The sequence below is a fragment of the Macrotis lagotis genome, chromosome 1 (genome assembly GCF_037893015.1).
Source record: "Macrotis lagotis isolate mMagLag1 chromosome 1, bilby.v1.9.chrom.fasta, whole genome shotgun sequence".
NCBI classification, from domain to species: domain Eukaryota; kingdom Metazoa; phylum Chordata; class Mammalia; order Peramelemorphia; family Peramelidae; genus Macrotis; species Macrotis lagotis.
This window is the reverse complement of record NC_133658.1, coordinates 155,911,737-155,939,335: the sequence shown is the minus strand read 5'-3', so window position 1 is coordinate 155,939,335 and position 27,599 is coordinate 155,911,737. Positions and strand designations below refer to the sequence as shown.

The following is a 27,599-nucleotide window of genomic DNA, read 5'->3' as shown; positions in this document are numbered from 1 at the left end:
AGGGAAAGGTTCAGAGAGAATTTCATTGATGGAAACCTAGAAGGGACCTAAGAAGTCATCTAGTTCAATCTTTTCTTTTACATTTGTGGTTAAGCCCACAGTCACACAAGAACCAAATCCCAGAGTAGGTATCCTCTGATTTCAGGTCTAGCATTCTTTCCACTGGACCAGACTATCTCCTGCTTCTTACATAAAATGTCACATGCCAAACTTCTCAGGATTTTTTAAATGCCCATGCTATTACAGATGTACTTAATTAATGAGCAGTTACAAGGTACAGTAGACAGAGAACTGGACCTGAAGTAAGGAGGTCTTGAATTCAAATTTCAACTCAGATACTTAATAGCTATGTGACCATGGACAAGTCATTTAACTTCTGTCTACCTCAATTTCCTCATCTGAAAATGGGGATCATAATAATAATGCCCAGGGTTGATATGAAGATAAAATTAAATAATACATATGCACATATATAATATATATATCTCATATATATGTTTATACACATGTCTATTTATCTATCCATCTATCTATCTACACATGCAGAGAGAGAGAAAGCAAATACATTTTTGAAATGGATCTAGGACTGACATCCTATTCTACCCTCATTCCTGTCCTGCAAACCTCCCCATCATTTTCTGACCCTTGCTCTCCATTTAAGACTTCTATCAGTGGAGAAGTCAGCTGAGTAGAGATGCTGTCATCATCATAGGCCAAAAGGGCAGAATCTCTGGTCCATCAGGGATTCGATGCATGAAACATGTTCTCAGAACCGCCCACATTGCTGACCCTTGCCTTGACCAGCTGTCTGACATGGAATAGGGCCAAATAACATATTAGACATGATTGAAAGGAATATTTGAATCTTAGTTTGGAGTATTATGAAGTAGCAGACCCTGTCTCAGGTACTTGGATTTCCCTTCTCTTTTGGAAAGCTTCTTCTCTTCTGCATAGCTCCTCAGGTAACCTAGGTGGTAGCAAAATCAAGTAGCTTTGATTTTTATTCTGCTCAATCCACTGGCCCCAAAGGACCCTCCTCATTCCAAGTTGCAGCCTGCTTTACTTTTCAGGTTCCAAAGTCCTGAAAGAGTCTCTAGCACATACTCTTGAAGGGCCCTGGAGAAATGGTAATAGACCTAAGTCTTTATCATCTGAAAGTCCTGCCATGTCCCATGGACCTATAGGTCTACTGAGTATTCTAATCCACATTTCAAGGAAGAGTCTAGACAAGGAGTCAACAACAGCTTAGCCTAGAGACTATAGGACTATAGGACCTGAAAAGGATCTTAGAGATCACCCTGTCCAATTCCTTTTTTTCTACTTAGGAGAAAAATTGAAGTCTTGTGAGGCCACATAGGTTATTAGTAATAGAGCTGGAACTAGAATTCAGATCTTACCAGATCTCTGGGCTTCTAGGCCTGTGCTCTTTCTGCCACACTGAAAGCTTCAAGGACCAACTTAAAAACTAAGAAGGTAAAAGAAATCAGCTGGAATGGGGAGTGCTTAGGGGATGGGACACTGAGTGAGATGGGTTCAGAAGTGAGATGGAGGTGGTATTACTTTCAGGCAAACCCTCTAACTGTGAACAGGCATGGAAGTTGGGGTGAGGGGATATTTCAAATCCCTAACAATTATGATTTTTTTGGAGCAAGAGAATTTGGATTCCTATCTTGTCCTGCCTTCTAGAAAGTCAGTCTTCTTGCCTCAGTTTTCTATAAAAGGCAGAAGGGATGAAATAATTGGATTTTGGAGTTCTTTCTGTCTCTAAACCTATGATCCTAAAACTAATGTGTATAAAATAAACCTGGTTTTACACAGGACACACAAGAGTGATAGGAACTAGAGCTGTGATTTTATTAGAATAAAGTCAGTGGGTCTCAGAGACCATACTTGAATCCAGGTATTCCTGGCTTTGAGTTCAGTTCTCCATCCAACATACCAAGCTGCTTCTCTAGGTGAGTATACTTTACATCAAAATATAAAGAAATTAAAAGATCTAAGGACAACTAATTACCTTAAAGGGCAATTAGATGATACAGTGTATAGAACACTGCAACTTGGAATCAGGAATCATCTTCCTGAATTCAAATTCAGCCTCCAACAATTGAATGTCTGTATGTCCCTGGGCAAGTCACTTGTTTGCCTTGGTTTCCTTATCTGTAAAATTATCTGGAGAAAGAATGGCAAATTATTCCAGTATCTCTGTCAAGAAAACCTCAAATGAAGTCATGGAGAGTCAGACATGACCTGAAATGACTCAACAACAAAAGTTATCTAAAGTATTCTCAATCACTAACCTTGGTTTTCTTCCAGGGATTTTAAAAACTGTAAATCCTGTGTAAATGTAAACTGTTACTACCACTAGTCCTCATTTGTTTTGAATCTCTCTTCCCTTCAAGTTAAAACCTTTAGGGACTAGAAAAGTCACTGTAGGCTTCCCTTCAATCTGTTTTTTTAGGTTTTTACAAAGCAGATGGGGTTAAGTGGCTTGCCCAAGGCCACACAACTAGGTAATTATTAAGTTTTTGAGGCTGGCTGTGAACTCAGGTACTCCTGACTCCAGGGCTGGTGCTCTATCCACCTAACTGTCCCAAGAGATTTTTTTTTTTAAATGACAAAACCAGCCACAAAGAAGTACAGAAATATAGAACCATTTTAGGATCATAGAACTCGAGTAAGAAGGGATCCGCAGGATTACACAAAGAATGGAAGAGACCTTGGAGGTCATTTCTCCAATTCCTCATTTGATTCTTTAGGGAAAAGAGCCCCCAGGAAGAGCAAATATTGTGCCCAAGATCACAGGTATGGGCTTTAAGTAGTAGACTGGGAATCTGAATTCAGTTCCTCTGATTCCACATTCAGCATGCTTTCCACGTGTGTGTGTGTGTGTGTGTATTTGCTTGAAGAGCTAATCCCTCTGCCATGCAGAAAAATGCAGTTATTCAAAATAATTCATTTCCCTCCCTTTTCCTGTCCTGAGAATCAGAATTTCGTTGTAGCTCTCTCCCTCTTGTGGAACGTCTAAATTGCTTCAGGTATCTCTTCCATCTGGTATGTAGGTCCTAGAGATTGACTCATTAATTAGAAATTATATGCAGAAAAAGATCAGGTATTAGACTATTCTCTGAGGGAAACATCTGTTTTGGTGTAAGGAGCCATACTTTACAAGCCCTAGTCACACTGGGACTGTATTTTTTAAACTCCATTTAGATACCTTCTGTTTTTACATCACTTATTATTTACCAACATCCCATTCCTGCCCATGGCAGTCCCTATAATAAAGAATAAAAAAGAAGAAATTCAGCAAAATAAACCAATATATAGAAGTATCAGGATACATTTAACAAATGCATCTTAAACAAACATGACCAGAATTCTAAGCTGAGAGATAAAGCAATTTCTCTGCCCTTTTCCTCTACTTTTCTTCCTAAATAAAAGGTCAACATTCACTTAGGTTGTTGATAGGTCCATGAGATATTTCCCCATTCTGCTTTTGGTAAAAGTCATCCACCAATATAAGTTCATCTAGGAATATAAGCTTTCACAATAATAATAATAATAATAACAATAATAATAATATGTTTATACAGCACTTAAAAGTTTGCCAAGCATTTTACATATTCAGTTGAGTTCAGTTTAATTAGCATTTATTAAGCACTTATAATGGGATGGGGATTGAGCTATCATAGGGTTTCAAAGGCAAAAATGAATTAGTCCTGCCCTTAAGAAGATTCATAACAAATCTGTGATGTATTACAAGTATTATCTCATTTGTGCTCACAATAACCTTTCAATAGAGGTGCTGTAATTATCTCATTTTACAGTTGAGGAAAACTGAGACAAACTGAGGATAAGTGACTTACCTAGGGTCACACAGCTAGGAAGTGCCCGAGGACATTTCAGCTCAGGTTTTCCTTACTCCTCTATTTATTTCTTCAATTGTAAAAAGGAGGTGATAACAGCAACCTACAGGATTGTCAATCAACTGACACATTACTTGTGAAGCACTAGCACAATGTCTGGTACATAGCAAGTGTTATATAAATGTTTTATTCCCTTCCCCATCTCCAACCATAAGCAATCAATATCAATAGTAACAAGAAAGAAAACTGAGGAAGTTTAGGACTTCCAGAACAGATAAAGAGATCAAAACCTATTTCAACTTTTCCAAATATTTGTAAAAATCATGGTTCCTGATAATTTTATCATATTTATCTTTCTCTCAAGCAGAAGGGTCCAGAGTGATGGACAAGTGATATCTAGTCTCATGCATTCCCAATGTGGTTCGGTCTATTTCTAAGATTAGGAATTTGCAAAGGCAAACATGACCCATTATTGTACAGAATGCTAGTCCTGGAGTCAAGGAACCTCCTATCAAATCTTATTCTGATGCCTGATTAATAGGGATTTAACAAGTGTTGACTGACTAACTGATATATCTCAGCTGTGTGACAATAGGCAAGTCTAAATTTCTCTGAGTCTCCATTTTGTATCTGTATCTGTAGGGAATTGTTTCAAGGCTTGTGGGATGACTTTTACAAAGTTCTCAAACAGCAAACTTTAAAACAATTTTTAAATAACAGCTATTATTGCTCTTGCTGATCTCCAATGGATTTTGCTTTATCTCACAGAGAGGTCAAATGCTAATTTCCCACCTTGTGTCCCAAATATCTGGCCTCTGAGCATCCAAGCTTTCATTTACTATGAGTCACTGTAAGACCAGCTTCACCCATTGCACTTGGCATCAGGCTGAGATATTCCAGATGCTCATTCATACTCTGGCTAAAAATAACTATCGTTAATGGAGACTGTAGCAAATGCTGCTTGCTTGCTTAATAGCCCATTAACCAAGCATTAGAAAGCGGCAGGTGAATGCCTTACTCCAAAGGGTAATACATTAAGTTTATAAATGCCAGCTGCTATTAAGAATTATGCTGGGGATTTGGATTCTGTATCTGAGGCTATTTGCCAACAACTTTTGAGGCACTTAATCAATTTCAGTGATTATCAACTTCTTGTATGTCTAACAGCACATCAATTCTGGGAAAAGAACATGCATTATATTTTGGATATAGAATTTGATTTCCTATCATTAACATAGAATCTAATTGCAACATCTGGTATGACAAGCTGAAGGTCTGATAACCCTTAGTTTTAATATATACTTTACTTCTTTCCTAAGGCTTCTTATTCAATGGACACATAAGGCTGTCATCAGAAAGGATTATTTCCTATTTATATGTACAAATTAGTTCTACTCAGTTTGTTCTAAAGCAGATCTATCTATGAATGCACTGAGCACAGATATTATTTTTTCTTTCTGTATCTGAGAAATATGGTCAGATTATGTTAATTGATGAAAGGTTCATTCTCCTCTGTCTCTCCTGGGTACATCCTGGGAGCCAATGGTTACTTTATCTATAGAAGGCAATGAAAACTGCTAGTCCCTAGGTATAGAGTTGTTCAGGCATCTTCCACCACCAAATGGTAACCTTTGGTGAAGAAAGGTCTGGATGGCTTGTTTCACTTGTAGGTGAGCACAGAATACTTCCCCTGATACCTACAGCTCATCTGTTTATAGTGCCATCTTGTCTGGAAAGATAGCAGGTACTTAGGTAGCAAAATAATAAGAATAATCACCAGAAAGATCTCAATTCAAACCCTTCCTTGAATACTTATTAGCTATGTGACCCTAGGAAAGTCACTTAAGTTCTCTGCCTCAGTTTCTTTATGTGTAAAATGGAGATAATCTCACAACATGCTGTGGCAATAAGATGTCATAATACATTGAGCACTTTGCAAATCTTAAAGCATTATCTAAATATCAACTATTTTTATTCTATTCTGCCTCTGATACAAGTTGTGTGACCAAGGACAAGTTGTCAAAAAGATAATCACAACATTATAAGACATGTGGGAAAACTAGGTTATTACAAAAGAAATGAACAGGAATGTGGAACCCAAAGAGTTCACAATTCATACAGAAGGACAAAGGAAGGAAAAAAACCAGGAAGGGGTATGGTATGGGAAGGGTAAAGATGCATTAAAGATGGGAAAGGACAAAACCCTCCTGAAGGGAGGAATAAGGTGATGCCAAAGTGTATTCTTTTCCCTTGGAAACCACTTGAAGATAGGGGGATCTTCTATCTGCAAATGACACCAACTACACAAGCATTTTTCCCCAGACTGGTACAGACTGGCTGGCGACTGTCTTACTTCCTATGGAAACACAGGGAATCCAACTTGGGAGAATCTAACTTGTAGTGTAAACAATAAATTATGTCAACTGGGAGAGCAGGGTTCATCCTTGATACATTCAGGGCCTCCTGCTTGCTCTGAGTCCAACGTTTCTGGAAAATATGACAAGTCAAAAAGACAAATTCAGGGGACTCCTTAACATTGTTTCATTCCAAAAGTGTAGGTGAAAAAAACAATGATCCAGTCCAAAGTTCAAGATGAGATCCTCTATCTAAGAGCAAATTTCTAATCTTAGAAATAGACCAAACCACACTAGGAATGTATGAGACTAGATATCACTCATCCATCACTCTGGATCCTTCTGCTTGAAAAGAGAGAAAGATAAATATGAGTTTGTATACTCGTTGTATACTTTTTATTCAGCAAGTATTTATTGTCTCTACCATGAGCATGAAGACAAAAAATGAAATAATTTCTGTCCTCAGAGAAATGGTATTCTACTAGGGAGGCTACAGCCTATACATGTATAAGCAAATTCAAAATTTAGACAATGTAAATACAAATATTCTTTGCTTTCGAAAGAAAAATCAGGAAAAAGTAAGGGGGAATGGGGGGGAAGATGAGAGAAGCTCTGGCATCTCATTAATCATTTAGGCAACAATAATACCTGTGACATGTCTAATAACCAGGAAAGACAAACTACTGGCAGGTAGCAGGTGGAAATTATGTGTATAAAACACTCACTTTAATATACAGGTTTGTATATTCAGGACAAAATTCATGTTTCATGTTAAGGCATAGGGAAAGGATTATGTGATCCAGAGGCAGCCTTCTGTAGCAAAAAGAACACTAGGTTTGGGATCAGGACAGTAGATTCAAATTTCAACTCTTAGACTTATTTGCTTTTTTGACCTTGAGTGAATCATTTATGCTCTGTGGGGCTTAGACTCCTCATATTTTAGGTGTACCCAATAAGATGTGTTTTACCTATCTCACAGGGTTTTTTGTAAGGAATGGACTTTGTCACTCTTAAAACCCAGTGGGATTATGAATGATTGCTGTTGGGCTGGGATGTAGCAACCTCTGAAACTAGCCAGACAGAGGAACCAGAACTGGGAATCAGTCTCATCAGACATAGGCCATAAAACACTGAGTCCTGAAAATTATCTAAGGCAGAGGAGGAACTAGCAGAATCTAGAGTCTAAGAGATAGAGAGCCTAGGTCTAATTGGTATCTAAGAAGTGTCCAAGGAAATTGTCAAAAATAGCAATAGTGAATAGCAACAATAGCAATAATGAATGAATAGTGAATAGCAACAATAGCAATAATGAATGAATAAAAGAAGCCTCCAGGCTGATGATCTGTCCCTTATTTTATTTTACTTGCTGGGAATAAATGAGCAGCCCTGGAACCACAGATAGTAAGTGCAGCCAGAGAGAGAATTCAGAAGCCTACAGGTGAAACTGGGCAGAGATGTAGGAGGTCCTCAGAGATGTCTTCCTTGAATCTCCTTGCCTGGATCAGGTACAAATGTAGTCCCTGTTCTGGTGTCTCCAGGACAGGAGATCTCAGGACCAGCTGTGGATAAACATATATATATATACATACATATATATATATATATATATATATATATATATATATATATATATATATATATATATCCTGTCTCCTCAGTGTATGAAAGTTTCCTCTCTCAACCACATATATGATACCTGATGATTGACCAGGACTATTGGGGGGGATGGGCAGATTATGGAGAGAGACAGAGAGACAAAGATGGTGAAAAAGAGGAGAGGGGAGGGAGAGGAGGGAGGGAGAGAGAGAGAGAGAGAGAGAGAGAGAGAGAGAGAGAGATGGAGTGGAGTGGCTAGTGAGAAGACTGCAGAAGTGGATCAATGGTCCTTGCTTGAAGTGAGGCAAAAAAATGTCCTAAACTATCAGAAAGCTCAAACTGTCACAGTTTGACCCTATGGCAGTGTCAAGTTGCCCAAATAAATTACAAATTACTCTTCTATAAAAACCAAAAGGCAAAGCAGGATTAGTCACCAGATTAGTCAAGGATTAGACAGTAGGCAGCTTTGGGTGTCCTTCATAGTAGAAAGATGAGGCAGGATTTGGGAACTGGTATTTGTTCATTCATTCATTCAAGAATCAATGATTAAAATCCTATTATATGCAAAATAGATGTTGGGGCTATAGTTCTTAAGTCATTTTTCAGTCTAACTCTCCCTAAGTCTGTTTGGGGTTTTCTTGGCAAAGATACTGGAGTGGTGTGCCATTTCCTTCTCGACCTCATTTTACACATAAGAAACTGAGGCTAACAGGGTTAAGTGACTTGTCCACAGTCACACAGCAAGTATCTGAGGCTGGATTTGAACTCAGAAAAGTGAGTCTTCTTGATTCTAAGTCTAGCTCTCTAACCACTGCACCACCTAGCTGCCCATGCTCAGCATCAGGGGACATACAAAGTTGAGACAAGCCACTGTTCCTGCCTTTGTCTTGGAGAGATATAGGAAACTTAGAACTTAGTCTTGGAGAGATTTAGGAAATAGAAACTCAGATAATGATTATATGCAATAGAATATGATAAATACATTGGAGAGTTGCCTAAGTGCTACTTGAAGGCAGAGGGAGGAATGGTTGTTAAAAGATGGGGGGGGGAACTAGAAAAGGTTTTAGGGAAGACAAGGTATTATACTGACTTTGGGGAATGGAATTCAACAGGTAAAGAGGGAAGAGGAGAGCATTCCAGGTAAGGTTATCTTGGCCAATCTTTCCAAGGTATATAAGTGACCTAAGGAGAAAGGCACAAAGATTAGAGTATTAACCATACTTGCTCTTGGTTTGGGCATAGACACCAAGGGAAAGGAATGTGGGTCATGTAAGACACATAACTGACAGTTAAATGATTGGAGCCACTGGTCAATTTTACTAATTTCTTGTGTGCTAAGGATATGAAAAATGTTTTTGATCCAGACTAGAATTTGCATCTCAAAGGACAACTTGGGGGTACCTCTCTCTTAATGTCGGAGTCAAAAGTAAGAGATGTCTCTAATATGCCCTTTCCTTTAATAATTAATCAAGAGCCAATAATCAATGTAGATGAAACAAGCTCAAACATTTATCTTTTCAGAAGATACTATCTTTGGGTAACACATTTCTAAACCATGTAAGCTGAGCTATACCATGTCAAGTGTTACTTCTTCTTGGCTGTACCACAATGACTTCTTCTGAGTTCAAATAATGCCTCATAATTCAAAGATTTGTAGTGTGAGACATAAGTTTCAGTATTGATACAGTATTGATAATTTGGGGGGTAGCTAGGTGGTGCAGTAGATAGAGCACTGGCCCTGGAGTAAGGAGGACCCAAGTTCAAATGCAGACTCAGACACGTAATAATTGCCTAGCTGTATGACCTTGGGCAAGTCACTTAACCCCATTGCCTTGCAAAAAAAAAGTGAGAGACAATTTTGCACAATTCAGTCAGATTTTGAATAGGCCTACTGAATTTTTCCCTCCTTTGTCTTCCTACAGAAGTGACTGCATTCTCTCTTAATTATTTTAGCTGCCCCTCTTTGGAAATTTTCTTGTTCTTCTCTATTTCTTTTTTAATATATACCCTTTGTTTCTTTTACCCCATCTTTCCCCTGAAACACACACACACACACACACACACACACACACACACACACACACACACACACACATACCAGAACAGTACAGAGGACTCCTTCCTTACAAAAAGAAAATTTTTATTTATTTTTTTAAAGATTTTATTTATTTTGAGTTTTACAATTTTTCTCCCAATCTTACTTCCCTCCCCCCCACAGAAAGCAATCTGTCAGCCTCTACATTGTTTCCAGGCTGTACATTGATCCAAATTGAGTGTGATGATAGAGAAATCATATCCTTAAGGAAGAAACATAAAGTATAAGAGATAACAAGATCAGACAATATCAGTTTTTTTTCCTAAATTAAAGGGAATAGTCCTTGAACTTTGTTCAAACTCCACAGTCCTTTATCTGGATACAAATGGTATTCTCCATTGCAGACAGTCCAAAATCATGCCTGATTGTTGCACTGATGGAATGAGCGAGTCCATCAAGGCTGACCATCACCCCCATGTTGCTGTTAGGGTGTACAGTGTTTTTCTGGTTCTGCTCATCTCACTCAGCATCAGTTCATGCAAATCCCTCCAGTCTTTCCTGAATTCCCATCCCTCCTGGTTTCTAATAGAACAATAGTGTTCCATGACATACATATACCACAGTTTGCTAAGCCATTCCCCAATTGAAGGACATTTACTTGATTTCCAATTCTTTGCCACCACAAACAGGGCTGCTATGAATATTACAAAAAGAAATTTTATGCAAGGTAGAATACTATTTTCTAATTTGAATGTAATTCCATTTATGAAATGTCTATCATTTTGTTGGATTTGGGGGGTCATAACAACACATTAAATGGATGCCTTTAGAGAACATTTTACAGAACCTCTTAGATCCCTTCTTGGGTTGTAGCTAAAAGCTCTTAAAACAGAATGACAGAGTCAAAAAGAACCTTCATGGCCAGTATAGAGAAGGTGGAGGAGGAGAGAAAGGAGAGAAGAGAGAGAGAGAAAGAAGGAGAAGACAGAAAAAGTGAGGGGGGGAGAGAGAAAAGATGGGGGGGGTTACAGAGTCAGGGAGGGACAGAGAGATTACTATATTCCAGTTGTTATGCTAAACTCTTGATTTTATATAAATATATAAACATATGTATGCATGTATGTATGTATATTTATAAAAAATCAGGAACTATCTTTTATCTTTCTTCATATTCCCAGTATCTAGCACATTAAGTGTTCAATAAATGCTTTTTGACCTCTCTACAACTAATTTCCAACTGTTTCCCTTACTTCTGACTTCTGGAGCAAAGGAGAATAAGTCTATCTCAATAACTCTTCTACTTGATAGTCTTTTAAAATACCTGAAGACAGCAATCATATGCTCCTGCCTTCTCTCCACGTTATCCATCCCTAGTTCCTTGAAGGGCAAGGTCTTCAGGTTTTTTTTTTCCATCCTTGAACTCTGTCTTTCCTGGGCAACTAGGTAGTGTAACAGAGAGAGCTACAAGACTATATTAAGGAAGATGTATTTATGAGTTCAAATCCAACCTCAGACAGTTACTAGCTATATGACCCTGGGCAAGACACTTTACCCTGTTTGCCTCCATTTTCTCATTTGTAAAATAATCTGGAGAAGGAAACAGCAAACCACCCCAGTATCTTTGCCAAGAAAACTCCAAAGGGGTCACAAATAATCAGATATGACTGAATCGACTGAATGACAACAACCTTTTCTTTCAACATGCTACCATTTTATCAATATCCTTCCTAAAAAGTGGTACTGAAATGTAAAACAATAATCAAAATTATCTCACCAGGTCAAAATTTGGCAAGATTGCCATCTTCCTCATTCTGAACACTAAAACTGCTAGTGCAGTCTTTGATTCTCTTAATTTTTTAAACTTGTTTTCCCATGCTGTTAGCTCCGATTCAGCATGCAATCTTCTAAACCCCTTTTAACTTAGATGCTTTTGTTGTCAATTCATTCTGTTGTGATTGCCTGCCCGAAAGCTTGGATTTTAATTCTTCTACCCACTCCTACAGTCTCATGAGACCTTCCTGCATTTATCTCTGTCAGCTTGGCATTTTATTACCTAGAAGAATTTGTCATCTGTGAACCTGGAAATTTCATTGTGATACTTCTCCTAGGTCATTTAAAAAAATGTTAGCTGAGATCAGTTCTAATACCAAGCATCAGTTTTCCATTTTTAACACTTCTTTAACCAGAGTAGCCTCTGTTTATTCCCAAATGCTGTTCCTCAGTTTTCAACTCCATTTCATTTTAAAATGTTTCTGCCTAACACAAGGGAACAAAGGAGCTCTTTAAGGAAGCATTCTTACATAATGAGAATAGCAGTGCACTCATCAGGACAGAAGATCTGGCTTTTGAGTTCTGCTTCCAATACTTCTAAATATATGTCTTGATAAGTCGTTTTGCTCTTCTGAGTCTCAGTTTTCACATCTGCAAAACAGACACAATATTATCATTACCTGCCTCTCAGATTGTTTTAAGGAAAGGACTTTGTAAATCTTTTAAAGTGATATAGATATGTGAGCTATTAATATTTTTAATTAGTTTGATGCATAATTTTCCAAATACATTTTGAAAGGCTAAATAATATATACTGACTGTCCACTGTCCTTGTGCTTATTTATTCACTTAAAGAATTCTGGTATATTAATATATTATGCTTTATGTCTTATGGAAATAATATTTCCTTTTCCCTGTTATGCAGTTGGTAGTGTGATCAAGAGAGAGCCAGACTTAAATTCAGAAAGACTTGAGTTCAAATTCTGCCTAAAACATAACCTATAGTGATGTAATCCTAGGCAAGTCAGTAACACTAGAAGCAGGAATACAATTGGCACAAAAGTTTAATTATAATTATTCTTTGAAATAAATTCTTTCATTCTCTATTTTCTTTACCATGAACATAATAAAAAAAACATACTAACTGTTCTTAGAGGTATTCATAAATTCTGATCCTTTTAGTTAAGCAGAAATTAAACCAAGAGCTAGCCTGTGAGTCAACAAGAACGTATAATGTTAATAGGTAGCCTTTGTATAATACTTGAAGCTTGGCAAAGTGCATGTCATTAGATCCTCACAATAATTCTTTGAGGTGCATATTATTATTATCCCTCATTTAACAGATGAAGAAACTAAAGCTGAGACCAAAATGTTTTTAAAAGAAGAACTATTCATATAGAATCAAAAAATTGGGAGCTGGGGGGCAGCGAGGTAATGCAATGGATAGAGCACCGGCCCTGTAGTCAGGAGTACCAGAGTTCAAATTTGGCCTCAGACACTTAATAATTGCCTAGCTGTGTGACTTTGAGCAAGTCATGTAATTCCATTGTCTTATATAATAATTAAAAAAACTGGGAACTGGAAAGGAATCCCAACAGTCATGTGATCTAGCCCATACCCCAAAGAAACCTTCCTTCAATACTCCAAAATTTCAGTAATGACATGTTGTTATAGATCTGGGTAGCCCTTCCTCTGAAGATCTGAATAACTGTGACTTCTCTGGGGGGTATTTCTGAAGAATTTATTACACTGTAGTCAATTGGATGATGAATCTCCCCAAAATTACCAAGGAAGGCCCTCAGACATAGTCCAATATAGTAACCATTAAGTGATATAGTCAATAGAGAACTAGAGCTGGGGTCAAGACAACTGCAGTTTGAATCCTGCTTCAGATACTTATTCTCATGGAACCCTAGACAATTACACGGTTGAACAAATTTTTGTTTTGTTGTTCACTATTTTTCAATCATGTCAGACTCTCCATGACCCCATTTGAAGTTTTCTTGGCAGAGATATTGAAGTGATTTGCCATTTCCTTCTCCAGGTCATTTTACATTTGAGAAAACTGAAACAAACAGGGCTAAGCGACTTGCCCAGGGTCACACAGTTAGCAAATGTCTGAGGCCAGATTTGTGCACACAAAGATGAGTTGTCTTTCTGACTTTAGAGCCAACACGTTATCCACTGTATCACCTAGCTTCTCTTGAGCAATTATATACTAGGACTGAAAAAATTAAATTTATTGTCGTACAATAACCTTTACAAATTTTTATACTTCTAAGAAGTTCTATAATATGTGTGGACTGTATCCTCCTTTGCCCCAATCACTTGTTTTAACATTATTTTGCATTGACTTCACAATATTTTGACACATTCTTTCATCATAAAATAGTCACATTTGAAACATTTCTGCTTTCAATATATTTAATGTATTTTTTTATATCATCTACATTTCCCTCTGAATCCTTCCCCTCACCTTTTCTCAGAGAACCATTCCTTTTGATAAAGAATAAAGAAGTAAGAAGAAAAAACATTTCAGAAAACTGATCAAGTTATGTGGGGGTGGGGGCTGGGGTTGTGCATATAGAACACTGCATACAGATAGGCCAGGAGGAGAGATTTAGGGAAGACCTCCCTCTCAAACATTTGACAACTGTGTGACCCTAAGCAAGTCTCTTACCCTCAGTTTCCTCATTTGTAAAATGGAAATAATAATGATACTGACCTCCCAGGGTTCTTGTGCAGATTAATGAGATAATTTTAAAGTACCTGGCACAGAATAAGCACTATACAAATGCATAATAGTAATAATTGACCCCAGGGAAGTCACAACCTCTGTTTGCCTCAGTTCCTTATCAGTAAAATGGATACAATAAGAGCACCTACTTTTCAAGGTTGTTGTGGGGAACAAATGAGATGATAGTAAATCAATTAGCACAGTGGCTAATATATGGAATGGTTATTGTTGTTATTATCATTATTGTTATGATTATTATTGTTATGATTATTAAATTGTTATTGTTGTTTTTGGTTTTTGCTGTTCTTATCACTATTAAATACCCTGGCCCCTACCCCCACAAAGAAATATCTTCCAGTCTCTTTTCTTTGGGAGTGAAACATGGTTATCTTAAATTATGAGCATTTCTCTTTCAGTTTGATTGTTTTTGTGTTGTTTTTTACTTTTACATTTTATAGTCATTATGTGTATTGTTTTAATGGTTCTGTTATTTTGTGTCATTTCTTCCCATGATTCTTTGTATTCATCGTGCTCATTTCTTATACTACAATTTGCTGATGCATTTGTCAGTTGATGTTGTTTCCATTCTTTGTTACCTGAAAAAAAAATGCTGCTATAAATGTTTTGGCATCATCTAGGATATCAGGCATTTCTTTGATGAAATGTCCATTTTTCCTTGCTTTAATTATGATAGCCTATCAGATTTTTAAAAATGTTTAATTATTTTTGTCAACTCAACAAACTCAAAATAAAACGAGTATGTCCAAACACAAAGTAGAAGAGAAAAAGAATTTTACAAGAAACCATAGATCTGTGACATATAGCTCACTTCTCCTTTTAACTGAATAATAAGTTCAGCATATAATTTTCAAAACTGTCCTGCTTGTCTATCTACTTCATTGTGCATTGAAAAATAAAATGCTTCAATGAACCTTTCTTTTCTTTTCTTTTTTTTTTAACAACCCTATCACTAGCCCTCTAGTTTCCTCTAACAAGGAAAAGAAAAAGGAGAAATAAATCCTTAAAAACAAATATTGTTGGGGTAGCTAGGTGGCGCAGTGGATAAAGCACTGGCCCTGGAGTCAGGAGTACCTGGGTTCAAATCTGGTCTCAGACACTTAATAATTACCTAGCTGTGTGGCCTTGGGCAAGCCACTTAATCCTATTTGCCTTGCAAAAACTAAAAAAAAAAAAAATATTATTGAACAAAACAATTTCCTTTTTGGTCATATCCCCAAATATATGACTCTTTCTGCACTTTGATTACATCATTACTCAGTGGGTAGCAGTTCAATCATCAGTCTTCTACAATCATCATTAAAAATTTAATTTTGGGGGGGGCAGCTAGGTGGTACAGTGGATAGAGCACCAGCCCTGGAGTCAGGAGTACCCAGATTCAAATCTGGCCTCAGACAATAATTACCTAGCTGTGTGGCCTTGGGCAAGCCACTTAACCCCATTGCCTTGCCAAAAACATTTTTCAGAATTCTTGTCTTTCTCTTTTTTTTTTAAAGATTGAAATAATTTTTAAATAAAACACTTAGTAAAGTTTACCATACTTAGGCCTTAAATGACAACTTAATCGAAAAGTTCAATTTTACAAAGATGAAATAGTACTAGGAAAGGAGAAAGAGTTCATTCTATCGTTGGTTAAATTTCAATTTGGGGCTTCAGCGGACTTGTGTGGAAATTATCAAGAATTTTTCTTTTTCTGCAAACTTTTCTTCTTGGCTTTGCCACACAAGTATTTCTAAGTCTTAGTCTGACAAACTGTTCTACATAAGGCATTACATAGTATTCTTCCTATTGTATCTTTTGTTTAGGTACCAAGGTATTAGTCATTGGATGTCCTTGTGCCAGATGACAAGTCCAAAAATGTCTTTTCTCCAACACCTGAGCTTGGTCTTTCTTGACCTAAGTCTTTCAACATTGAATTTGGGAGTGTTTTTTTTTAAATATAATGTCATTATTGCACAAATTGTTCTCTAGGTTCTGTTCATTTGATTCTATTCTGCATCAATTCATCCAAATCTTCCTAGATTTCTCTGGAATTGCCCTTTTCATCATTTCTTACTACAAAATAATATTCTATTACATTTAAATTCTTATAATTTTTTCAGTCTTTCCCCAATTAATGGATACCCTTAAGTTTCTTAGCTTTGTAGTTTGTCACTAGAAAAAGAGCTATTACTAATGTTTTACATATGAATTCTTTTCTTCTTTCAGTATTGGTCAACTAGTGTAAAGGGTCAAAAGGTAAGCACCATTTAGGGATGTTGGAGATATAATTCCATATTGTTTTCTAGAATATCTGGACCTATTTACAGTTCTATCAACAGCACATTAGTATGCCTATTTTTTGGTAGCATCCCCTTCAATAACTGTCATTTTCCATTTTTATTTTTGTTTTGTTGTTGTTTTGAGACTGGATCTCCTTATCTCACCTGAATGGTGACTACCCACAATTCTATTCCAACCTTGATTAGTTTAGAAACTTTAACCAGTTGGGTTGTTTCTAACCTGGGATGGTTTGTCACCTTCTTAGGCAGCCTAGTAGCCATGTGCTCCCAGATTTAGTGAGGACAGTCAATTAGCTTTAGCCCTACTTCAGCTCAGAACCTCTGAACTCAAGTCATCTGCAGTTTCAGCATGCCCTAATAGTAAGGATTATGTGTTTTTCATCATGCCCAACCATTTTTTTTCTTTTCGTTAGCTTTACCAATCTGATGGGTGTGAGATAAGAGTTTCAAAGTTGCTTTAATTTATATTTCTCTAAATATTGTGATTTGGAATATTTTTTCATGTGGCTATTAATAGTTTGGATTTCTTCCTTCAAGCATTGCTTGCTCATATCTTTTGACTATTAATTGAGAAATGGTTCTAGCTCTTAAATATTTGAATTAATCCTCATATCTTGTATATCAGAGAAATGACAAAGATTTCATCTCAGCTAATTATTTTAATAATAATTGTAAAAACCTTTTTTAATTTTATGCAATCAAAACTGTCCATTTTATCATCATTTTGTTCCTTATTTGAACCTGAAGTCTTTCTCTGCTGATAAGTCGTGAAAAGCATTTCTTTTCTTGATCATTAATTAGTTTATGATATGACCTTTTACATTTAAATCATATATCTATTTGAAGCATATCTTGATATATGTATAAACTAGTTTTCTGGCAGGTTGTTTTCAAGTTTTCCTAAACATTTTTATTGAATAAGTAGTACTTCTGGAGTTGGGGGTCTTTGGTATTAGCAAATACTACATTACTCTGTTGCTGTATGTTATGTATGTAATCCATTCTATATATTAATTTTTTATTTTTTAACCAGTATCTAATGAGTGCAATAATTACTATTTTGTAGTACAATTTAAAAACTGTTATTACTAGGTCCCTTTACGTCTTTTTTTTTTAATTTTCCTTGAGATCCCTGTATTTTTCTTGTGTTTTCTTACTCTGTAAAATTATCCTTTAGTAGTTTGATTGGTATAGTATTGAATAAGTAAATGAGATTTAAATCAGGTGAGTTCCTAAATCATTGAAAAATGTTTATCTCCATCTCTTGGCTAAATTTATTGTTTATATGCATTATTATTCAAAGTTGTGTTGTAGTATTTTGTCTCCATTTGGAAATTTCTATAATTCTAGAACACTTTTTCTTCTCAGTGTATCAATAGATTTATCACAGTTTATCATTCTTTTAATGGGATAGGACCCCAGAGGCAAATAGAAATAAAAATTCAACAAAACTCTTGGGGGAGTTAATGTTTTACAGTCTGAAATACCTACATCAACTATTCTAGTATAACCTTGAATAAAAAGTTTGTTTCTTTAGCAAAAATTATCATTTTCCAATATTCCCTATTCCATTCTTTATATTATCTGGACAATAATCTATAAGTGTCACATATCCATGATAAGTTTTTTCCCCTTCATATTATTGCTTAGCAGCTTTAAAAAAAACTAGTGTTCTTGGGGTGGCTATGTGGATAGAGCACTGGCCCTGGAGTCCACTTAACCCCATTGCCTTGCCAACCCCACCCCCCAAAAAAACTAGTGTTCTCACTATTCCCTCAACTTTAAGAAATCTTTAACACCATGAAGAACCACCAAAAATTACCCCTCCAGCAGTCCCTATGAAGGTTTTTGTTTTCTAAGGTTTAATAGGACTCTAACAAAAAATAGGTTTTCCATTCTTGTTTTTTTGTTTTTCCATTGATCTTTTCTTTGTGCCTAGTTGTAACTTATCCTATTTCATTATGAGCTTGAATGACCCTTAAAATGCTTGACTTCTCTAAAGCAATAGTAGGTACAATATCTCTGACAGTCATTGAAGTGTGCTTTTTAAGAACTACAACTTTCACCCATATTTCTAGAGTAATACACATTCTGAAAAAATCACAGACTTAAAAAAAGACATCAGTGGAACAAATATATATAACACAATATCCAGCATCAAAATAAGAGAAAACTAACTAAATAAGACTTCCATCAATTCAAGCACATATATATGACAATTATTATCACAAGATGAAACCATATCAAAATCATTACTTAACCCAAATGATTTGCATGATATTGCTTAACCTTTTTTTTTTAGATTTTTGCAAGGCAATGGGGTTAAGTGGCTTGCCCAAGGCCACACAACTAGGTAATTATTAAGTGTCTGAGGTCAGATTTGAACTCAGGTGCTCCCGACTCCAGGGCAGTGCTCCATTCACTGTGCCACCTTAACCTCTTTTCAATCTTAGTTTCATCATCTATAAAATGGGGAAATCCTATTTCATAGTTTCGTTTTGTAAATGAGATTGGTAAAACAATTTGAAAACCTTAAAGAGCTATGTAAACATTAGCTTTTATTAGTATCTATTGTTTTTGGTCATACTCAAAGTCTTTTTAGTAGGCTACCATAGACTGACATGATCCAGGGTTATCATCATACCATGAGGGAGGGAGGCTTGTGAAGAGAGTTTAGGTTTTAAGATTTTTTTTTCCTGAAAGAAAAAACTAAACCTACATATTATCCACCACTAAACAGCATAAAAATTGAAGTCTTACCTGTGCTGTCAAGTACATTATTTTCCTTTACAGATGAAAGCAACTAAAACCCAGAGGAAATAAATTGCTTCTGCTCTATCTGGGCAAAACTGGAATTAGATTTAGACACACATCCTTCTTGCATTAAAGAGCCAGCAAACCTCACTAGAATCAAATGCAAGCTTTGTTGTGATCAGGAGACTGAAAAAGTGGGAACCAGATTTTTCAAATTTGCATACATTACTTTTGGGAAGTAAGAGAAGGTGGTGACAATATGATCTAATGATGGAATTTCAAGTGTATAGGAAACTCATATTATGGAAAATCTCTCCACTATTGCAGTAAGGCTCAGAAAGTTACTTTGCCTAGAGTAGTAAGAAGGTGGTGATTTGCTCTGGTTCATTCAGAAAGTAGGAGTCAGAAGTAGGATAGAAATCCAGGTCTTCCTGATTCCAAAATTGGCCCAATGGGACAAGAAAAAGGAATCATTGAGAACTATTATTTAGATTTTATTTATGTGCACAAAGCAATAAAAATAGCATTCATCTAGCAATTTAATATTTTCAAGTCATTTTATTAATATTATCTCATTTGATCCTCCTATGTAGGAAATCTATTATTATTTCTATTTTATAGAAAATGAAACAAAGTAACTTTATAGCTTAAGGGGGATTTGAACTCAGGTCTTCCTGACACCAACCTCAAGTGTTTCTATCTATTCACTGTGCCACCTAGCTACCTCTAACCAAAACAAAGAATTTTTAATCATGTAAGATTTTTCAAAGCTTTTTTTATTATAAATCAAATAGTAAATACCAATATCAACTAAAATTATTTAATAATTATCTACATTTAAATTGATTTCAGCACATAAAGAATCATAACAATTGTTCAGGCAGCTTCTCTCCTTTAAGTCCTATTTAGGATTTTTTCTTAATTTATTCTCATTTGCTTTTTATTTTATATGGTTATAATTAGCATTCATTAGGGACAGCTACATTAAGGGAAGCTAGGTGACTCAGTGGTTAGATCATTAGATCTGGCAATAGGAAGATTCATCTTTGTGAGTTAAAATCTGACTCAGACACTCACCAGTTGTGTGACCCTGGGCAAATCATTTAACCCTGCTTGCCCCAGTTTCTCATCTGTAAAATGTGCTGGAGAAGAAAATGGCAAAACTCTCCAGTGTTTTTGCCCAGAAAACTCAAATCAGGCATAATTTTAAAAACTAGTGAGGCAAACAGGGTTACATAATTTGCCCAGGGTCACACAGCTCTTAAGTGTCTAAGACCAGATTTTGAATTCAATTCTGACTCCAGGATCAATACTTTATCCACTATGCCACCTAACTGCCTCCACATAAATGCCTATTACATGTGAATGTATGTATGTATGTATGTATATATACATATATGTGTATAAAATAAATATGCTGCTATGAAAACCATTGTACAGATAATTGCCTTGTTTTTGTTTTTTTTATATTGCTTGCTGTGAGGCAGCAAGCAAGTATCATGGACTGAGACAAATTTTAAATTAAAAAGATTCATGCTTGAATACTATCTTAGGTACTTGTAGCTATATATCTCTTATGCAAATCAGTTACTATCTCTCAACCTCAGTTTCCTCATCTGTAAAGTGGAGATAATATCTACTTCAATGGATTGCTGTGAGAATCAAACAAGGTGATATATATATATAGTTATATATATTTATATGTTACTTATTAATATTTTTATTGCTTCTAGGGTATATTCCAAACAATGGAATTTTTTTTTAGGTTTTTTGAAAGGCAAATGGGGTTAAGTGGCTTGCCCAAGGCCACACAACTAGGTAATTATTAAGTGTCTGAGGTCAGATTTGAACTCAGGTACTCTTGACTTCAGGGCCAGTGCTCTATCCACTGTGCCACCTAGCCTCCCCAATGGAATTTTGAGTTAAGAGAAAATGGTCTACAATTTTAAAGATCAATTTGTTCTCCTCCACATATGTCCAAGTCTATATTTATCGGAATATAGTGCCCTGGGATCATATCAGTCATTATCCTTTCCATCTGAACCTTTTACATGTGAATTCCTAATCTGGGGTCTTTGGATAGAATTTAGGTGTCCCATAAACTTGGTCAGAAAAAATTACATCTTTATTTCAATGAAATTGACTTCCTTTGTGATGTATTTAAAAACATTATACCAAAAAAGAGATTCCTAGGAAGAAAGATTAAGAAGTCCAATAGTGGCAATTTGTATCTGACCTCCAGAACTCAAAAAAACTCAGAAAATTGTGGTCAAGTAATTTGTCAGTACTTAAACACAGTAGAAATGCCTATTAATAAAGAGGGATTGTCCCACCCTTCCCCAATTGCCTTGAGCTAACAAGAGTTTCTTCTCTTGCCCTTTCTCTCCCTCTACCCTGTTATAGGAATGCATCACAGATTGTGAAGAGCAAGACTTCCTTAGCCCTTTCTGGGCCCCTTGCACCAAGGCCATGAATAAGGGACGCTGGCAACTCAGCTCAACCAGTAAGGATAAGGCAATGGCATCTGTTTACCAGCCACAGGTGATGGAGGCACAGACCCTGAGCCAGATGGAGGGCAAGAACCGTGTATCCCGTGTCAGAAGCCTGTTCCGTGCCCAGGAACAAGAGGCAGCAGAAGGCTTGGGGGAGGCAGGAGAAGAGATGCAGAAGAAGTTACAGAAACGGTTTGGGGGCTTCACTGGGGCACGGAAATCTGCCCGGAAGTTGGCCAACCAGAAGCGGTTCAGTGAATTTATGAGGCAGTACCTAGTCATGAGCATGCATGCCAGTGAACACCAACGCCATGGCCTGGCTCCAGGCCGCAACCTTCGTCAGAATGGCAACGTGTAGCCTGAAGGGGAGCGTTCTCCCAGCCACACTGTCCACTTCAACCCATGAGTGAGTTGGGCATTAACCCATTATGGGAACAGTTGGAGACACCAACCTCATTCATACAACTCTTTCCATTCCCACTGTTCTTAGAACCACCCATTTATTTTCCTGAAGAAGCTTGACTCCTACAGGGACTAGAGGATATAGCCACCTTTCTTGCCTTCTGTGAGGAGCCTGGTTGATATGGAAAATAGTAGGCCCATCCTTTCTTTAAGAATCCAAGAGTTAGGGGTTTTGTGTTTTTGTTTGTGTGTGTGTGTGTGTGTGTGTGTGTGTGTGTGTGTGTGTTTTAGTACTGGCCCTTGAATTTACCTACCACTCCCATTTAGAGCCTGGTTACTATAGAGATAATGGTACTCTCTATTAGGTAAATTCATTCCTCTGTTTCTCTCCAGGAGTTAAGTTACTATGGGGACTGTTAATAGTGAACCAATTCTCCATATCCAGTTACTATAGCTACCATTTGACTCACCTTTCCTTTAGAAATTCTAGCTCTGAGGGACCATTAGCTGGATTATTCGCCCCCCCCCCCCACAATTTTCCCCTAAAAGGTCTAGTGAGTGTGGTAATGTTTTTACTACTTTCCCCTCGAAGACCACATGCAGTTCTTCAACTCCCCTCCCCACCCCCAATCTATTAAGGATATTCGTCTCCATAGAAACCATTAGACCTCTCACGACAGGACCAGTACTTAGATCTGCTTCCTTTTCTTCCCCTAAAGTGTCTGCCCTGCCTCTTCACAGGTTTGGATTAACTTCTAGATGCAGGTTGCCTTGTATTTTTTCTAAAACTAGGCCACTGAACTGGGTTTGGAAGGTGAATGCTCATTTTTTCCAGTGTTTCTTAGATGACTAGGTATGTTTGGTGGATTCTGAGCTTCTCAGCTCCCAGTTTATCACTCCTTCCCAGTTTGTGCTTTTCTTTTTTTTTTTTTGCCTGTAAACCCCAATTCCTTGCTTCTTCCTAAGCCTGTGGCTCCTTGTTATCTTCTTCCTCTTAACCCATTCCCTTCAAAGGTAAGTGTATATCTAGCTGCATATGTGCATATCAGATAAAAAGACCATCTTGAAAATATTGATTGGAACTATAAAAACCCACTTTCATAGCCCATTACAACTTTGAAGTTATTTGCATAGCTTTTTTCCTCCCTGATAATTTAGCATTCTACTAGTACAAGTGAATATGTTACAACTTGTGAAAGAATAATTACTCAAAACTATATTGTGATAGAATATTAATTTCCTTTATATACTCAGGCTTCGTATCAGTCATCTTGCCAAACCTAGTAAAATTAAGATTTCAAGGTATCTCCCCCTTGGTTAATTACATACTTAGGTGGACAATAGATTGGGGACCAGGAGACCTTCTTCCCAGGAAGAGATAACCTGTGTTTATGTTAATCTTTGAAAAGCAGTTTCAGACAGAGATATTGTGCAACTTCCATGATAAGGTCAGTAAGGATGGGTAATGATTTTTTCCTATTCTTTGTTTTTCAATAAATATACCTGTGTCTCCCTCATGGATCAGCTTGGATGGTCTCCACCTATAGATTAGAGGTAAAATCTTAGAGAATAAAACTTTATGTTAAATCTATATTTTTTTGTTATGTTATTTTAACCCTATATTATTAAAGTTTTAGGGTTCACAAACTCCTATGTGGGATTCTATCTATTTGCATATTTATACATCCAATTTTAAGTGGCCAGATCAGCCCTGCACCAAATTTGGAAAAATCTTTATAAATATTAAACATTCTCAAAAAATTTTTTATTTAATTTAAAAAAAATTAAGAAAAGTCCCACTCAGGTGGGAAAGTAATTCAACTATAATTCAAAAACATCAAAAAAAGATTCTCAAAGTCTGAATGGTCTTACTCTGAATTTCTTGTTTTGTTCATTCTGGTGATCACAAACCAGATGTAACTTGACATGTAGTTTGTCAATAATCCTCTCTTTCTAAATACCACTCCACGTGTTTGTCTTTATTCACTCTATAATGTTTTCTGTATCTGGATACAGCCCACATAGTTGTTTGCCCAAGGACTTACTTATCGACATACAATCACATTTCCAAATGTCCAAATGGCACTGAGACTAGGACCAGAGTGTTTTTTTTTTCCAAGTAAACTTGTATGACTAATTCCTGACTCCCTGAAGTTATCTGTGCATATTCTCTTTTGAAGTCATCTTGGTGGATCCATGATATCTTTAAAGGACAAAAGTTCTATTTTTTCCTAAGCAAAAGTTCATGGTGTAATTTGTTTGTACAATGCCTAAGGCCATTGTTCAGCAAATCTTTCAAATCTCCTGAGTGATCAATCCTTTCAGACCAAAGCAAGGTCTTTTTTTAAATTGGAGCTTTATTGATAGGCCTGCAGCTTGGGGTCGATTTCTGCACTCCAATTTATCTCCCTGTCCTTTCATTGAATACAATTTAACTCACATTATCAGGAAGCAGTCAAGACTATGGAAGCACATTCTTGCTTACTGTCACACTGGATTTTGAGGAACTCAATTTCTCAGATATTGGGGTTAGAGGACACCTTCTTTATATTTTCCTTTGAGAAATATCATCAGAAAAAAATATTAATTCTCTACTCCTCATTGGTAGGCATAAGACTATCAGAAAGAATGTTTATTAATTTAAAATTATTCTAAATTCAGAGAGAAATGCCCAGACTGAGTCTCTCAACCCATTGGATATCTCCTACCAATCTTTTTGAAATCATAATCTAGGATTCTTGAACAATTCCATTAACAGCTTTTTTTTGTTAGAGAGAATTATAGCCATTCAATCTTTGGCCCACCCTTGAAAAATCATTTTCCTGAAAGCATTCGATTTGTCTTTGACAATTCTCTTCAAAGATTATCCTTTTCAGCTGGTCAATACCAATCTAGCTTTCAGTAACTGAAACAATCAAAAACAATTCTACCTTCTCCTAGACAGATCATTACTGTAATTGTTCAAGGTAGATCAGCCAAGAGTTCTTTGTTCCTCTCTGATCACTGCTCTAATTACTTCATGGAAGTCCTTCCTGGGTTGATCAGAGAGAGGGGAACAATATGTTGTTTCAGAATTGATAAATTAGAATTTCTTTATCAGATTAGACCAAAATATTTGGACTAGAAAAATTTTAAATGCTTTCTTTAAAGCATTTCTTTAAATATTTCTCAAAGGGGCGGGCAAGGGAGCATTTTAATCTGCTTTCACAATATGAAGAGCCACCAAATTTGGAGTTTGAGAACACCATAATGCATGATATTATTCCATAAACTGAGTTTTGAAGCAAAAGAGCTTTTCTCTTCCTAAGCAAAGTAGATAGCATAATAACATTATGTACTTCATGTAGAGAAAAATCTAAGCTCAAATTGATCCCACTTTTTAATTGTATTTCCTCTGAAATGCAAAGTGGATAGCTCAAAAATTCAAGAGATTGAAGTTTGAATCTAATACAATACAGTATCTTTAGTAGAGTTTTAAAATTCATATCTGAAAACCATGCCCAAATAGCCCCTACATGACATGCCAAAAATGTCCATTGGAACACATCCCCCAAAGCCTCAATGAACATCACTACATCACAAACACATTTATGAACTGCACAGTTATAAACATGTACTAACACAAAATATCGAAGTAAATAGGGAAATGGGCATAACACACAGAGAGAAAAATATATACTGGCTTTTTTTCTATTCAGGAAACCTGGAAAAACTGAATTTGGAATTCAGTGTTTCAGACTTAGGCAACTAAGTTAGGCAACTGCAAATAATGAAAAACAGACTAACTTAGTGGCAAGAATATTGAAACAAGAATTTTTTAGAATTATTTCAAAAGACTTATTTTCTTATTTTGTTTACTTATTAGTTGTGTGACCTTTGGCATATCACCTAAGTTTTATGAATCTCAACTTCTTCCTCTGTAAAATGGGGATAATGATATATACATTACATAAACAGAGGTATTGTAAAGTTCAAAACACTAAGTATAATGGACAGATAGAGAAGGTACAACTGCAAGAATCAGGGTAAAGTTCTTAGTTCACTTTGTCCTTTTAGTGTTATTAAGAGAAACTCCTGAGTAATTTCTATATCCCTAGCATCAGCTAGCACAAGGGACATAAAGAGTATTAAAAGGGATTTGCTTACCCTAATCTTAATATCAGTCAGGTCTGGGAGAGGTCTTACCAAGGGAGCAGAAAAAGAAAGGTATTTCCCTTAGGGAGAAAGCCTTTGATGAAATGCTACAATTATCTTCTGGGTTTCTTCCCCACTAAGTGATTTGGCTCCTGAGACTTATTCCTCAAAGGGAATATTTATTACTTTTTTGTGTGATTGCTTACCATTTAGGTCTATTTCAGCTCTTTTGTTATTCAAGCATACAGTTATGCCTAGCCAGCAGAGCAAAAAATTCTCTACTGTTAAAATCTTCTTTTTATATTACTTATCCTCAGAACAAATTCATCAAAGTTCATTTCATATTTAGATTAAGGCAAATTAAATCCTTTCCATAGGTAATTAGCTCCTATGCCATGCACATTACCCTAGAACTTTACTTAGCAACTCTGAAGAATCAGGATAGAGCTGGCAACTTTTACCATGCATTGCTGTTATACTATGTAATATTATCTATGAGTTCCTTTCATAAACAGGAATTGTTATTAATAATAACATATAAATATATAATACCCTCCAAACAAGATAGTTCCCTTTGCATATCCCTATTGCCCAATCCCCATCTTCATCTGTAATTTAGCTCAGACTAAAAGTCCCATCAGCCACCAGGTAATTGTTCTACCTTGCAGTCATATCCCATTGTGCTGAATCTACTTTCCTAGACAGATAAAGTAGTCCTGAGATTGCAGGTATGCCTCCTGGAGTAAAAAGGAAAGATTTTCAGTCTCATTTACACTCCTACCCCTTCATACAGGTTCCAAACAGCAAGGGTAATGCAATAAATGATTAGCAACTGACTTTCAGACAGATAGATATAAGTAAAGGCTGACAAATTACTTTCTGGGGGGGGAAGTAAGATTGGGGGGAAAATTGTAAAACTCAAAATAAATAAAATCTTTAATAAAACAGATAGACAGATGTGCATCTATAAACATATGTATACATATGTGTATGTTCATGTATATGTATACACATTTTTAAGTTTAATTTGCATTAACAGTTTCTTCACAGTTTCTTAAATTGAGACAATTAACAAAATAAAAAGTCAAACCCTGATTTGTAATATTTACTGATTTGAAAGTTTAACAGTTGACTTTCCCAAACCACTTCAAGCTGACTCCAA

At 36.2% G+C, this 27,599-nt stretch overlaps 1 protein-coding gene across 1 annotated transcript in view; it reads left to right on the top strand.

Annotated features, from left to right (window-relative positions):
- Positions 1-27,599, top strand: part of PNOC (prepronociceptin) — a 47,830-nt gene that overhangs the window by 18,247 nt on the left and 1,984 nt on the right. The window contains exon 3 of the mRNA XM_074225421.1: positions 21,813-22,307. Coding sequence (XP_074081522.1) covers positions 21,813-22,259 — 447 coding nt within the window. The 3' untranslated portion in view covers positions 22,260-22,307. The remainder of the gene's footprint in view (positions 1-21,812; positions 22,308-27,599) is intronic.